Here is a 15272-nt window from a genome sequence, read left to right as displayed (position 1 = left end):
TCCAGCGCTCCCTTAATAGCGTAAGCGGTTCGGATAATGGACGGATGGAACAATCAATGATGAAACAATCAATGACCAATTCCAGTCCAACGCTTCTTCTCTTCTGGGAAGACACGGCAACAAGCTTCAGGAAGTTTGTCCTGAAGCTTGTTGCTGTGTTTAAACCAGAAGGGTGTGATCATATGTTTGATGTGTCTGTTTAATGATCTGTTGCAGTATTTCCTCACCTTCTTGTGCGCATGAGAAAGTTAATTTCAAGTTCATAATACTTGTTACTTTGTTTATTGCAGCTTATTGATTCTCCTGATGAATTTATGTCGATATTAAACAAATGTTTACCTTTTTTATTTTGCAATTTCCAAACAGTGGCCTCATGCAGGAAGCAATGGACGATAAGAAAAATGTTTTCTTATTTCTTATTCGGCTTATTCATTATCTTGATAGTAACCATTCATCTCTGGGATTTTGCTCAGAAGAGTTCACAAGTGGTCGTGAGCACTTTCATCAAGATGAGAAGAACACAAGAATACATATTTTACAATTTATAAGGATTGGACTATTACATTTGTGGGTCAATGAAATGCTATTGGTCTCCTTGGATGATATTGCTTCCACTCTGCTTCTCTTATCGATGCTTTTTCATTCTTCTCTTACTTTCGTACTACGCTCTGGGAACAAAATGCATGTTTACTTTGTTTTAAGTTTATTTATTAAAACCCTGATTTCACGGTTTTCCTGGTGACCTCTCTATTAATAAACATGTCCAGCTCCAATGTGTGATCACGTGGATTCATCATTCGGCACAGCTGGGAACAGAGAGTTTAGTACATCTGTACATCTTTATAGTGCTTATATATGAGACATTTAGGAGAATTGTGTTGCATGAGGCCCAATTCCTTATTAAGCTGCAGCACATAAGCTCTTTAAATAAAAAACACATGTGCATTAGTGACGACATTGTACAGACACACACCATCTACTGTTGAATGTAATAAATGACAAGTTTATTGTTGCACAAAATGTACAAAATAACAAGCAAATGGACGGCCCCCTTTTCCCCCTTTCCCTCCCCCCTCCCCCCCGCCTTAGCGTCCCTCCCTTTCCGGTTCATCTGCAGTAATGAAGCTGAATTTCTGAAACTTATGACTACGGCAAGTCCGATGGTCCAAGCCAAACGCATGGTAATTCTGAGAGACAACACATACCCAATTTCAGCGTCACTGAACAATTAAAAATGAATAAAAACACCTTATTTACACATTTCTGTCAGAACTTTTACAACATGCCATCTATATATTTATACAGACTATGCTTGTTCACATACCCCTGTATAGAAAATATATTATAAGATCAAATTAAATTAGACTAAGGGCTATAGACATCCAAAGTACAGCACTTCTTTTTAATCTCCGTTTAAATTTTTTAATTCTTTGACAACCTCGTCCTAAAAGAAAGAACCCTAGCGATGCAGATTTCCACGTGTGTTCGGTTTTCCCCTCGAGGACCCGAGCTGACCACAAGATGCCCGTTGAGAAAAGCCTCCCGTATTTACACTACAGCTCTCAGATCTCTCCCCTAAAATGTAACTTTGTGAGCGTCATTTCAATGTTGAAATGAGCACCAGTGATGTTTTACCCCCCCGCCCCTCCTCCTCCAGGCGTCATGATGGAAGAAAAGCAAAAACAATCAGCTTTGGCACTGGGTGAAGAAGTAAGCGTGCTGTGGTTTTCCTAGAAGGCCGTTTGAAGTTTGTAGAATCGCATTCGTCCCCGTTTGTGCACTAATGTGAACGGCTGAAAGCAGATGTTCTCTGAATCTGAGATTCAATCATATTAGTGCAAAAGAAAAAGGGAAGAATTCACTACAAGCGGGGACTGAGAGGTCTAGACCACATTAGCACCATGAAGACAGAGAGAGAGAGAGAGAGAGAGAGAGAGAGAGAGAGAGAGTATGACATAGTTCAAGTAAAGCCGGACTACTCGCGTGATGTGTTGTGTGGAGCATCGGGAGAGCTTGATGGCACACAACGTTAGATGTAATATATATTTTTTTTGTGCCAAGGAAGAACAACGTATCCCATGGATGGGTGAGAATAGGGCCGAGGAGGGATGATGGGGCCATGAGGCAGAAATCAGGGCGAAAAAAAGAGTGCGGCAATCAAAAAAAAGAAGAAAAAAAAAAAGACTTTGCCTCCTTTCCTTCAGCTGCACCGATGCAGAAAAGAAACAAAACAGGTACAGGAGCAAATCTCCGGAGTGCATCCATCACATTGCTCCTGGCGTCACCTGCAGGCGGAGGTCAGTGCAGCTGAGGGGAGACGCCGCCACAGCTGCAGCTTCAAGAGCTCAACGCCGCCGCCGCCGGTTACACGGAGCGCGCGAGGGCCACGGGAGTCAGTTTGGGGTCAGATCTGAGGGGAACGGAGATGGCCTTGTGTTTGTGTGCAAAAATACTTGTCAGACTACTGCTGGAACATGAACCCCTTTTTTTTTTTTTTTACATTTTCAGCTTGCTTCGGTTCTGACCTTTTAAATTTTTTTTTTTGCAATATAGCGTCCTCTTTAATCCTACTTCTTTTTCATCTGCTGCATGTGTTTCACTTGTTTTAATATATATCTATATTTTCTTTTCTGGCTTTTTTTTCTTTCTCTTTTCTTACTTTACAAAATGAGAGACAGAATGATGGACAGCTGACAATATATATAATTATTTTTCCTCTTCTTAATATCATCAGGTCTTCTCTAAGCCTGGAGATGACTTCCTTCGCTCGTCGTGGAACAAACGGGTTTATCGGCCCCTGGCGTTTGTTTCCTCTTCCTCCTCCCCATCGTCTTCTCTTTTCTCCTCCTTCAAGTGCACTCCTCCTTTCCTCCCTCTGTCCTCCTCATTGCAGCAGGGCTCTGATTTGTTTGGAGGTGCTGTCATCATTTAGATGCCGTGTCGTATACCTGAAGAGGGGAGACGTGTTGATATGAGAATCCTCTCTGTGTATGTCGCAGAGACACACACACACACACACACACACACACACACACACACGTTTATACACACCTCAGTGCATTCAGGAGTCCCTCCACACTGTTGGACGGCTGCTCTTTCAGCACCTTGATGCAGCCCTTCATCTGCCCGGCACAAAGACAACACAGGCAGTCAGAGAAAGGTCAGCGGCCTCAGATCCATCTGCCGCTGCTGAACACCCACTCAGAAAACACGTGTTTATAAAAGCACAAGTGTGTAATGTTCTCGATGTGTCACACACAGGCACACGTGTCCGAGGTTCGACCCTGTGTGTTTGTTACTGTTTAAAATGAAGCTTTGTCGCTGGTGATTGTGTGCTCGCAAAGGATTTTTGCATTTTGTTTGATTCGATGGATTTCTACTTCTGGAAAGTGTAAAAAATATTCCGTATTTTACAAGAAAGAGAGCAAATTAGAGAAAACAGAAGACAACGTGAACTTTTTCTCTCTTCCTTGAATCATCTTTAATCATCAGATGAACCACTGGTTCACTACTGAAGCTTAAGATGATCAACAGCTTTAATGCCGGTTATTAATAAATGTTTCCTGGACAAATCAATGTTCGATGAAGACGTGAGTCACCTTTTTTCTAACTAATCCTAATTTCTTCAAGGGAACAATAATACAAACACAAATAATAACTTCCCTCATACTTCCTGTCTGGATACACCGGTGTTCCCCATCTGACTGAGACACTGTCCTCCTGAATCAAGCCCAAATCTGAATGAAGGGTTCGTTAAATCCCATAAACTCAAACATATGTGCAGTGAAGAAGTGAGTTTTTCATGATTATGGATCAAAAATATTTAAAGAGCAACAAAATAATTCTGAGTGGCTTCTTAAAGCAGAACCAGGCAGCTTTTACTGCAGGTTTCATTAGCTGTAAAGTCTCATATCACGCTGTGATGCTGCATTATTAAAAAGAAGTGTGTGTGTGTGTGTGTGTGTGTGTGTGTGTGTGTGTGTGTGTGTGTGTGTGTGTGTGTGTGTGCCTGCGCACTTCCCAAGGACTTGCAGCACTCTAAACACTCCGTTTAAAATGTCCATTTTAGTTAATTAGCCAAAGTACCATAAGCGAACGTGCCAAACAGGCTGTGATGTAGTCGAGCATAGATGTTAAAAGGGAGTGTGTCACCGTGTTGCGGGGCAGGAAATCCCAAAAGATGTGCGTCGGTTCCAAACGCACAATATTCCTGCGTGTACTCACATCGATTTTGGAGGTCTTGGCGAAGGCCCCTACCGGGTGGACGTGGTCGTAGAGGATGATGACTCCCACCATCACCCTCATGCAGAACAGCATGGTGTCTGTGTTGGTGAACCGGCAGCGGTACTCCCTGCAAGAGACGGAGGAGAGGAGTTCAACAAAGAGAAACGAGCACAGGTCAAGGTCACGAGGTTGCTGCCGCTATTTGAAGCCCTGTGCATTGAAGGCCTCGACAAATTGCCGACGGCTCTCCATTCGCATTGAAGACATCAAACCTCTTAAGACGTAGCGTGAAAGACTCTCTGACTCTCTGAATTGGTGCGATCTCGTGCGTTGAATTAGAGGCTCGAACTGGAGAGCCCATCTTTTGTGTGCCGCTTTTGAAAGGGCTTGTTAATTAATATCCGGGCATTGTGACCTTTTTGGGGACGAGGAGGACGAGAGGAGGAGGAGGAAGAGGAGATGGGATTGATGGAGAGAAGGGAAAGTGCGGAGAGTGTATATACTCACGGAGTCTCCAGCATGACGCGGCACACACAGGCCATGGTGCTCAGACAGTCTGTGGTGTCCTCGATGGGCAAGGTCTTGTTCTGGAGGACGGGGAGACAAGAGAAGTATTGTTATTATTCATGTTACGATGATAGTTTTGATGTCAGATGGACGTTCATCCTTTCCCTCGCTAACAAATGCGCTGCGGTGTACTGATTGAACAAAATGTTCCACCACAAGGGGGAGACAAAGCTCACCTGCAGAGTTTATTACAAGTACAGTAGAGTCTTCTGCAAAAGGCTCAAATGTGTGTTTTATTGAGATGAACTGAAGATAGAAATATACTTTTTACAACACATTCAAATGTATTTGGCCTTAAAGAAAAGGAGAGAGGGAAGTTTTTATTATTATTTAAGCTTCGCCAACTTTCCTGAACTTGTTAGTTCCATTACCCGACTGAGTCATTATCTAATGGTCACTTTTTGGGGAATTTAGGAGAAATCTACGGATGCAAATCGACAAATAAAAACACCTAAATGTGCATTTTGGATGTTTTGCTTCCACTATAGTCTGAAAGAAGACATCCTCATCCAAGTCTTCTTACTGTTATCACAATCAGAACCATTTATGCCCATTCATCCTGGCGGGAGGTGCATAACATTTAACATTTCATAATAAACATTTACCGATGAACGTGTCTAAAGACCTGACTGTCAGAGGATTTGGATCTCTACCTCTGAAACAAACTTGGTGGTGGCGTTGCTCAGCGTCTTCAGCATTGGCGTCGCCTCGGCGTAGAACAGGGACATCCGATTGGCCATCTCGTTGTTGACCTCGTTCTCCGCCTCCAGCTGCGTGCCAACACAAACACAGGCGCCAGAACCGTCAGTCGCAGCCGGGCCCTGATTATCGCGTCGCCCGAGGCGGTAAAGCGAGAACGACTCTAATTTGTGTTTCTGCACCAAACGACAGCAAATCTCTTGAAAGGAACGACTGCAGAGGGAAAGAAAGAAAGGGACGCCGCGTGCCACATACTGAGCCTCCGAGAGGCCTCACCTGCTGGTTGTTCAGCCGGTTCCTGCTTATAGTCCTCCTGTAGTAGCTGAAGTCATTCTGAATGGCCGGGTTTGTCATCTGCGTGGTGAGAGGAGAGTCAGAGATTGGTGATATTGATCTTCCGGTACAGTAAAAGCTCGGTCTCTCGAGGGCTGTAATGAAAAGAAGACTCCACGTCACCTTGAGTTCATCGAAGCTGAGCGTGAAATGCAGGATCTCAGCGAACTGTTTGGCCAGCGCCTGCTCTCTCTCCAGGTGCTGCATGGGAGCGTACGGCGGGCTGGTCAGCGCCTCCAGCAGGCTGCGCAGGGCGTTCTCTGCAAACACACAAACACACACACACACACACACACACACTGGGGCGTTAGAAAAAGTATCCGCGCACAAGCTGGAATCACGACGTGATGTACAGACTTTTATCTCCTGCTGTAATTCTCTCTAATCTGGCCTCGATCTGGATTCTCTTCCATGTCCCCGGATGTAAAAACCCAACGCAGCGGCGGAGTTCAAACGGCTTCAGACCGGTGAAACCGCTTCACTCCAGTCCTGTCGCCTCCTCGTCGAGTCCTTTTGGGCTGTTAGAAGTGGATCTGCAGCCTCGGGCAGTGGAGCGGATCTTTGGAGCGACCTCGAGAACTGGGATTAGGGTCCTCAAATGAGATTTAACATTAAATGTGTCCAGAAATGTAACATTTGAGTCCTCAAGCTTTGGGGCAACATGCCTGGTGATCTGATCTTTTGTGTCAGCATGACTTTCAGGATGGCGATGTTGGTCTGTCCACCAGAAAACATACATTTTTTAACTTCGGATTATGAATTTCAGTCCGTTCATGTTCCCCTCAGTGTTAATCCTAATGCCGTTGCTAATCCTTTAAAGATCCACTGATTTAGCGTTGCACTCCTGTAATTGTCTGACTCAACATGGACCGTTAAAAAAACAAAAAAAATGACTCAGATTAACCTGAACTTTCATCTTTATTTTTTTACTTCTCGCTCTCTTCTTCCCCGTCAAAACCTGACGCCTACACTTTACCCACAATGCACCTCGGCGGCCAACAGTTTGGTCGGAGACTCGGGTGTGTTACGCTAATGCGGCCACAAGCAGAGATGAGTAGCAGGTTGTTGTTCGGCGGCTCTCTTTGTGCGCAGAGGTCACGCTGCATCCCTGTGACCGCCGCCTCGTGTCACACATGCTGCTGGACGTGAACCGTCTGACGCTGTGACAAATACTGACGGCACCAGAGCCGGACCTCAGAGGCTCTCTGTGGTGACGCCTCAGAAGCAAAGTCCCCTGAGGCCCCATCCCTTCCTCTGCATTAATAATGCACAAGGGCCTTCTATAAATACAGCAATGAAGTGTTTCATCTGAAGGGCCCGGGCAGAAGCCCCACTCGCCCTCCTGCTGCGAGCACACGGTCGCTCTCCGCCGGCTCCCGAGGGTCTGCGCTGTGGATATCCTGACGGTTTGGAGAGAGAGACCCTGCAGCTGTTTGTTGCTGTGTGTGTGTGTGTGTGTGTGTGTGTGTGTGACCTCTTCACCTGCTGTTGTCCCCTTTGGGCAAATAAACAACGCCCCCGCTCATTAATGTTTGATCCCTCTCCCTCCGTGAGGAGGGCGGGAAGGCGACAAGGCATCTGTTGCATCCTGTCTCACGGATGCATTATCATTAGCGCGGATACTTTATCATTAATTATTAGTTATCCCTCTTTTCCTCGCTGAGCCGAGTACACGATGTCCACCAGATCGAAGTATTATTATTGGAAGGCAGAGCAGAGGCGTCGGGTCTCTCTCTCTCTCTCTCTCTCTCTCTCTCTCTCTCTCTCTCTCTCTCTCTCTCTCTCTCTCTCTCTCTCTCTCTTTGTGCTGGACCATCATGTACCACTGTTTCCGTAGCAACGGCTGCCTGGCTGCTGGGTCAGGATGCTGCGGAGATGGCTGAGAGGACATCACTGTGTGTGTGTGTGTGTGCGTGCGTGTATGTGTGTGTGTGTGTGTGTGTGTGTGTGTGCGTGTTAAGGAATGCTGGCGGACTGAAACTGCATGGATAATCTGGATGGCGGTTCTTTGGCAACACGGACTGGAGCCGTGAAGCTGCACTGACAGAACAAGACGGCCATTTGCTAGTAATTTGATTACTTAGTTAAACGCTGTTCACACAACTAACACACACCTCGTGCGTTGTGCCGCACACAGCATCCTATTGGAACAACAAACGATGCTCTGTAACGATGTAATCTCCATGCAAGTAATGATAAGAGTGTAAAATAGCGTCCTTTTCGTCAGGGTCACAGTGTAACGGCGTCTGTCTGTCACACGCGTCTCGCGCCCTGCGACTGTGGAGGAGCTGTCCAAAAGACAAAAGCAACAGCTCGTCTGATGCCGTACTCATCTGCTGAGACCATATGTTGAACCTTTCAGCGATTCCCGTACACTGGCCTGCACTGCGAATGCTGGACGACGCTCCAGACAGCCTTTCCACACTCATCCGTGTCCCAAAATGTGAGAAACGGAGACCAAAGAAAAGGTTTGGTGGTTTTACCGGGAAGCAAGAAAAGCTCACGATGGCCTTTACGGGAGTGAGGCTGATGCTTATCTTTCCGTGTGCGACCTTCACCTTCGTCTGCGGTGTCTTTTCTCCGTCCTCCTCTTCTTCCTCTGACTCGATACCCAGTCGACACAATTCAAGGTGAAACGCTGAACCCTTCGGGCCAGAGTCAAGGCCTCGCTTCTTTGATTCTGACTGGCTGACTTTCTGAATTTAGATGTGCCGTCACTCCGGCTATCGGACTTCCTGTACGGCCGCCGGAGAGAGCGTGTGTGTTACACCTCCGGAGACGACTCTATGGACTGTAGGTAGTAGTCACGCTCACCCAGTCGCAGGGAGAACTCGTAGAAGCGCTTCAGCTTGGCCACCAGGGGGCAGACTGCGTTCCAGGCCTTCTCCTGCAGAGCGAGGTCGCCTGGGTTCTGGATGGCCTGCGGGCGAAAAACACACGCAGCACAGATGTAACTCTCCAAAAAAACAACATCAAAAAAACAACCTCTCCTTCCTATCTTCGCTGGCTTAAAGCAGTATTTCACTTTGGCAAAACATTTTAACTTTTAACTTTGATGCGACTTCCCATATTATGGTGATTTCAGTTCAGTCAATTATTGAGTATCAAATGTCCCTTACCAACAAAACATAATTCAGCTCTATTGACATGCCACTTATCCATGTAGCATTTGGTTATTGTCATAAATTATTCAGCATAATTAACCAAACCACCCACCAGACAGACTGGGAGACAAATGGGAGCTCAAGAGCAATATCTTTCTCAAACTGGAGTGAATGGAGCATTTGTGGGAGACTATTTTAATACTATGTAATATTTGCTGGCAGCAGGAGATTATACGTCGGATTTACTCGCTACATGTTAATCGTCATAAAGGAACATGTCACCCGGTGCAACGGTGTGACTCACTGAGACGTATCGGGGTGTAATTTGTGTCGGCTACAGAGAAGCACAAAGGAAAACGCCGCTGCATGCTACACAGGCCGTACTTTTCAGTGGGATGAATTCATTGTTGGTTTTGGTCTTTCTATGGGACTTATTGACAATAAGAAAAATACAGAATGTTGCCAGACTCATCCTTTAATGCTCCACTAATAATCACATCCTTTGAAATAGACGGACTCACATATGCTCGTGCCATATTCTGAATTTTTGTCCCATGGTGGGATTATTTGAAGAGAAAATATCAGTTAGTAGAGACCTCGCAGTCCTAATCCTCATCAATGGCGCGTATTTAAATCATATAAAAAAAGCAAAGCTAAATGAATATGGTGAGGTGGAAGACTCTTTCCTCAGGCCTCGAGGTTAGGAAGCGAGGAGAGGAAACGATGCAGCCCTATTTGTTAACAACTAGTTCAACGCAACAGCTGAGCGTCGTCCTCGCCGCGGAGGGAACCGGCTGCAGCGACGCGTCGCTTCATCTGAGCTTCAACCGAGCTGGTGTTCATCCAGACCAGTTTTCTTACGGATGATGTGTACGCCTCTACCGGAGCGTCGCCAAAAAAAAACTACCAACATATTGCATGGAGTGTTTGTTTTGAAAAAATACTTTCACACATTTCTGCCTCGCCCATACTGCATGGGACACGTGTCAGAATGTCACCCTGGCAGGACACGTGAATCACACACACACACACACACACACGGAGCGTATCGATGTTCAGCGTCTCATCCACTGCTCACTTCTCGTATCTCCTGGCCCGCTCCGTTGTAAGACTGCAGCTCGGCCAGGATCCCATGAGCCTCCTCCAGCACGGCGCTGACCTGGTTCCACACGGCTGTCTCTGCCTCCGTGGGTTGAGCATCTGGGGAGGGGAGGAAAGGAGAGAAAGAAAGAGAGAGAGAGTGAGAGAGAGAGAGAGAGAGAGAGAGATGGGGGAGTGGGAAGTGAAAGTGTGATGTAACGTCCGGATGGAAAACATTTAGAGGTGGCAGAAAAGAGGAAGAGGAAAGATGGCCGGTAGAAAACGAGAAGAAGGGGAGAGAAATTTGAGGAGAGAAGGAGGTTAGTGAGGAAGGAGGAGCTGAAAAGAGGACATCCTCAGAGGGCCAGATACAATCCTGAGATGAACAATTGCTCACAATAAAAGCAAAACATGTGGAAATGTGCTGCGTTTCACATTGCAGCCCATCTCAGGTCCGAATCTGGCAAGTAAACGAATAATCCAATTTACCCACCGTGGAGGTCTAACTGGGGACCTGCAAGCCCCGCTCTGTCACACAGGGAGGTTTGATTACAGCGTGTATTTAATAAGGACCAGAAGATGACGAGTCGGTTTCACCTCGGGGAACTGTTTGGATGAGGATGTGGCTGTGAAAGCGCCACTTAAACAATGTGTCCGCCTCCTAAAACTGGAATCATCTCAGCTGTTCATTCGGTGGAGATTTAAGAGCGTAATGAGATGAATGTGACGGCCTTATCCTTCTTTTTCTCCCTCTCTATTTGCCCCCTTCATGTCTGCGCATAGAGACACTTTTTTAAAGATTTAATTGTGAGAAATGTTAAGACAAACGAGCAGCATGGAGGCCGAACTCTGGGCTCACTTGTTCTCTTTCTCTGTTCCACTTGTACACCGAGCCGCGTGCGAACTGGAAACTCAGTGTTTTTGCCGCAGGGCGCCTCCCGGTCACACTTCTGCTTTGTTTGCCGTGTGCGCGGAGCTGCATGCATACGGGAGGGAGGCGTTTAAGGGACACAATTTAGGATGTGGCCTCTTGAGTCATCACTGTGCTTGGTTTTTGTGTGACTCAGGTACGAAGCGAGAGTGGGAGTCTGCCTCCGCCAGCTCTCCACATGCGGTCGCGCCACTGATTATTTTTGCATCACGAGGCATTTGCCTCCCTGCAGAGAAATGGTAATCGTGGGATATATGCTGTCCTGCGTTCACACTGGCTGGCATAACAGACGCAGCAAGCAAGCACAGCAGTTTCTGGACGGCGTCTCTTAAATGTGCGTTTATCTCGTAAACAACGACATATTTTGTTACTAGCTAATAACTCAATGAACGGAGCATATGCTGACTGCATTAAAGGATTAGCTTCGCTCTTTTGCCGAGCACAACGAGAAGATCAATACCTCTCTAATATATCTATTCGCTAAATATAGCTTAGTTAGCTTAGCGTAGCATAAAGACTGGACGCGGGGGAAACCGTTAGCCTGGAGATATAATAACGAGCCATGTCGAGAACACCACCAATCTGTGATTAGCTTGCCCTGATATTCCTACCAAACCCACTCCTTATCACCTAAATCTAACCACTCAGATCAATAATGTGGATTGGTTACTTTTGGAAAGAGCTAGGCTAGCAAATAAACTCACTGTGGGAATGTGGGGTACTTTAATTTAGCCGTGAGAATGACAACGGATTCCATGTTTTCATGGGAGACACAGAAACTCGAAATGAGAAATTATCCACATTTTTGTCATCAGATTCGGTCCTTCACAAACATTTTGAAACGCTGTGTCACAATTAGCATTCATTAATATTTTAATGAGGGCTCAGAATGGAGGTTAAAGCAAACGTTGAGCTGTGTGACAGAGTTGACTGTCTCTGGGTTTGAGGAGGGCTCACAGATGGCCTCGAGGCGGTTGGGGGTCTAAAGCTGCCTGAGTCGTCTGACTCATGCCACTTGCTTTTGAAGTGAAGTGAATCACAGGCATAATGAATGAAGGGGAAATTCAGCATGTTTGACAGCTGACGTCTCTTGCCAGCAGTGAGCTCCTCCACCATAACGTAGAGTCAGTTAAGGAGGAGGAGGAGAGGGAGGTGGAGGAGGAGGAGGAGGAGGAAGAAGCCAGCTGTTAAAAGGGGGAAATGGTTGAGGAGCAGCAGAATACATCGGGATTGACCGCAAAAACATCTCCATCTTAACAGTTCATTTCATCCTATAATCAGTCTTTTTGACAAAAGATTATTTTATTCCCGCATGTAGTAAAAATAAAACTTTGTTTGTAGTTTTAGCCATGATATTGACATGTTAAGTGCCCGTTAGCAAAGATGCTTACATGCTAAATTAAGACGATGAACCATATTTTGAGACAAAGAAGCAAAATGGCTCGATATAGCAGCTCCTGTCGTTTCACTTTTCCGTAGACGTGATGAACGACATGTTCGGTCATTTAATATGCCGGGCTCCTTGTAAACGGGAACACTCGTGGATTAATATTCATTGGCCGTGTAAACAGCTCGTGGGGTATTAATGTCTTCTTCTGGAATAAAGGCACTAACCGGGATACATTTGGTGCATGTCGTGACTTTGTGCATGCTAGTGTGCGGATGTTAGCGTGTGGCTCAACAAGTAGCGCCTCACAGAGATGCTAACATGGCCGCCGTCTTTTTTTTAAACTTCCAAATGTTTCTGGCTGCGTGTTGCACAACTACAGAAGATTTTAAGGCTAAAAACAAAATGTTGAGATGGATTTTTTTTCACACTGCAAAGTTTAGATTTCACTGACTGGGAAATTGAGAAAAAGGGCGAAGATAGAGGTGGTTTTATTTTATTTATAAACCTCTTTCTCGATCTTTCCCTCTTTCCTTCGGTTTCTCTTTATCAGTCTCAGTCTCTCACTCACACATTATTTAGTGCGATACGCTCACGCACGCAGACAGGTCAGACACACAATAGGTCGCACAATAGGGGATGAGGAGATGAGGAGGTGGAGGGATGACGATAGACTTTTTGTTCGCCATCGTCATCCCCGAGCAACAGAAACCCACAGAGGACCGGCATTTACTTTCCTTTTTTTTTGAGTGTTTCTCAGCAGTCGAGATCAAAGCATCATTGTTGTCATTTCGCAACGGCGTCACCGCGCCATTGTGCATCTGTCTGTGTCTAATAAGATGTGGCGCGTGTGAATAAGACCCTTTAGAAAGAAGCCAAATGCCTTTTTAAATGCCAGCCCCTGGAGCAGAAATCAAAAGATAAACAATTGGGCGAAGGAGGAGAGGAGCTGAGGAGGGAGAAACTAAGGAGGTAAAGATGACACCATGGCCAGCGAGGATCGATGGAATGAGGAAAAGAAAGCAAAGGCAACGAAGAGAAAGGGATAACTCAAAAAAATAAGAAGCGGATGATCTCACGTTCAAAGTCAAGGAAAACTATTGGGCCATGCTCAAGTTCGGCGCAAGCCAGCACTTTCAGGAGGTTTCCCATGAGCCCCCTGGAACAGAGAGAGGGGAGAAGTCTGTGGGTGATGAGGGGACGGGGACGGGTGTCGGGGTTGTGCGCGTGTACGTGTGTGTGTGTGTGTGTGTGTGTGTGTGTGTGTGTGGGTGTGTGAGAGGTGAAGGTGTCGGGGTGGAGGATGAGAGGCCGTCGGCTTGGTGGAAGTATGTCCCGGGTGAAGCATGGCAACATGAACACAGAGCGTCTTTAATCCCACTCCCGGTCCTATCTAGAGCTCGATCCAAGGAGAACACAAGGCATTGATTTGGTGATGATGGTGACCCTGAAGGTTAAAGGTCACATGTTCCAGTGAATGGGACGTGGAAGAGAGAACGTCCAATCAAAATCTTAAAATCTTACTTTTATTTGCAGATTTTTATGTAAGAAAATATGTAAATGTACAAATTCACTCTACTTTTATTGACACACATCTTAAAATATTTAGTATGAGTTCTGTTTAGATTAAGAAAATGACCCCAAGAATGAAAATGATGAAAAGAAAAACTTTAAATTACTAGAATGAAATACTAGAATGTAATCCTCATTGTACATTGCACATATATATATATATATATATATATATATATATATATATATATATATATATATATATATATATATATATATATATATATTATTTATTATGTGGGATTACATTTTTTCAAAGACAAACTGTGCAAAATTATTCCAAGAATCAAATACAGAATTAGTTTTATTAAGAGAGAATAAAAACTAAATAGAAAACAAGTTGTTTACTTCAAGCCTTGTATGTGTTGTCCTTGCATATATTTAACCATAGCCAGTAGTATGATACTTGACATTAGAAGTCATTATACGATGCTTTATATAAAAGTGTTATGATTATTTTATGAGGCATCATGAATATTCATGAGTGCTCTGATTATACAGTGATATAAGTAGATAATAACACACTATAGCTACGTTTTATAATGCATTATTAAAGAAAGTCACCATATTATTTCAGGATTGGGGGAGTTAGTTGCATAATATTGATGGACAGATAGATTAAATCCCATAAAATCACTGTCTATAAAAATGCACTCTTACAAATAGTAAGGAGTCAAATCCAGATATAATGTGTAAACATCAGAACATTTATTTGTATTTTAGGAGAGGGAAATGTATTTTTTTAATATAAAAACTGATGTTTGTTGGTCTCCCTGTAATAACCGGAGCACCATGTACTGACACCATCATTGGAAACAGCTTTTCGGCGTCAGAAAGCGCGCAGAGTGGGACTAGAGAGCGTCTGATAATGACAAACCACGCCCACAACAACACTCCATCACACCATCAACAACTCAGCAGCTCACATCCACGTTCACCTCCCGTGACCCCACCGCCCACTGCACACCTCTGCTGCACACGTGCACACACACACACACACACACATTGTTGAAGCACACAGTTCACGTGCACACAGTTCACGTGCACACAGTTCACGTGCACACAGTTCACGTGCACACAGTTCACGTGCACACAGCCCCGGCGCTTCACTTACTTTCAAAGTCCAGGAAAAAATGTGGACAGTTCTCTAAATCCTTGCCAAGGACCTTAATGAGGTTCCCCATGGCTGGCGACCTAGACGGGGAGGAAACAACAAAATGCATACAGTACGCAGGACCTGGCAACCCGCACGACAGAACACAGCATACAGTACGCAGGACCTGGCAACCCGCACGACAGAACACAGCATACAGTACGCAGGACCTGGCAACCCGCACGACAGAACACAGCATACAGTACGCAGGACCTGGCAACC

General features: G+C 45.3%; 1 protein-coding gene across 5 annotated transcripts in view; it reads right to left on the bottom strand.

The window, feature by feature from the left end:
• Window positions 1-1085: 1085 nt before the first annotated feature.
• The window catches only part of fam49al (family with sequence similarity 49 member A, like), a 32028-nt gene continuing 17841 nt past the window's right edge, over window positions 1086-15272 (bottom strand). For 2 of the 5 annotated variants that reach the window (XM_068575224.1, XM_068575225.1), the window contains 10 exons: window positions 15012-15091; window positions 10006-10127; window positions 8638-8743; window positions 5947-6083; window positions 5767-5844; window positions 5445-5561; window positions 4732-4811; window positions 4225-4351; window positions 3052-3122; window positions 1086-2948 (listed from right to left, as the gene is read on the bottom strand). In XM_068575224.1, coding sequence (XP_068431325.1) covers window positions 2885-2948; window positions 3052-3122; window positions 4225-4351; window positions 4732-4811; window positions 5445-5561; window positions 5767-5844; window positions 5947-6083; window positions 8638-8743; window positions 10006-10127; window positions 15012-15081 — 972 coding nt within the window. In that variant the 5' untranslated portion in view covers window positions 15082-15091 and the 3' untranslated portion in view covers window positions 1086-2884. Of the gene's footprint in view, window positions 2949-3051; window positions 3123-4224; window positions 4352-4731; window positions 4812-5444; window positions 5562-5766; window positions 5845-5946; window positions 6084-8637; window positions 8744-10005; window positions 10128-13404; window positions 13907-15011; window positions 15092-15272 lie in introns of those variants that run through there. The other 3 variants (XM_068575223.1, XM_068575222.1, XM_068575221.1) reach the window with 2 other exon arrangements.

Source organism: Clinocottus analis, unplaced genomic scaffold (genome assembly GCF_023055335.1).
Source record: "Clinocottus analis isolate CAN_PGR_092001 unplaced genomic scaffold, fCliAna1.0.p SCAF_14, whole genome shotgun sequence".
Lineage (NCBI taxonomy): Eukaryota > Metazoa > Chordata > Actinopteri > Perciformes > Cottidae > Clinocottus > Clinocottus analis.
Note: the sequence above shows the minus strand (reverse complement) of the source record. Positions and strands in the feature narration are given on the sequence as shown.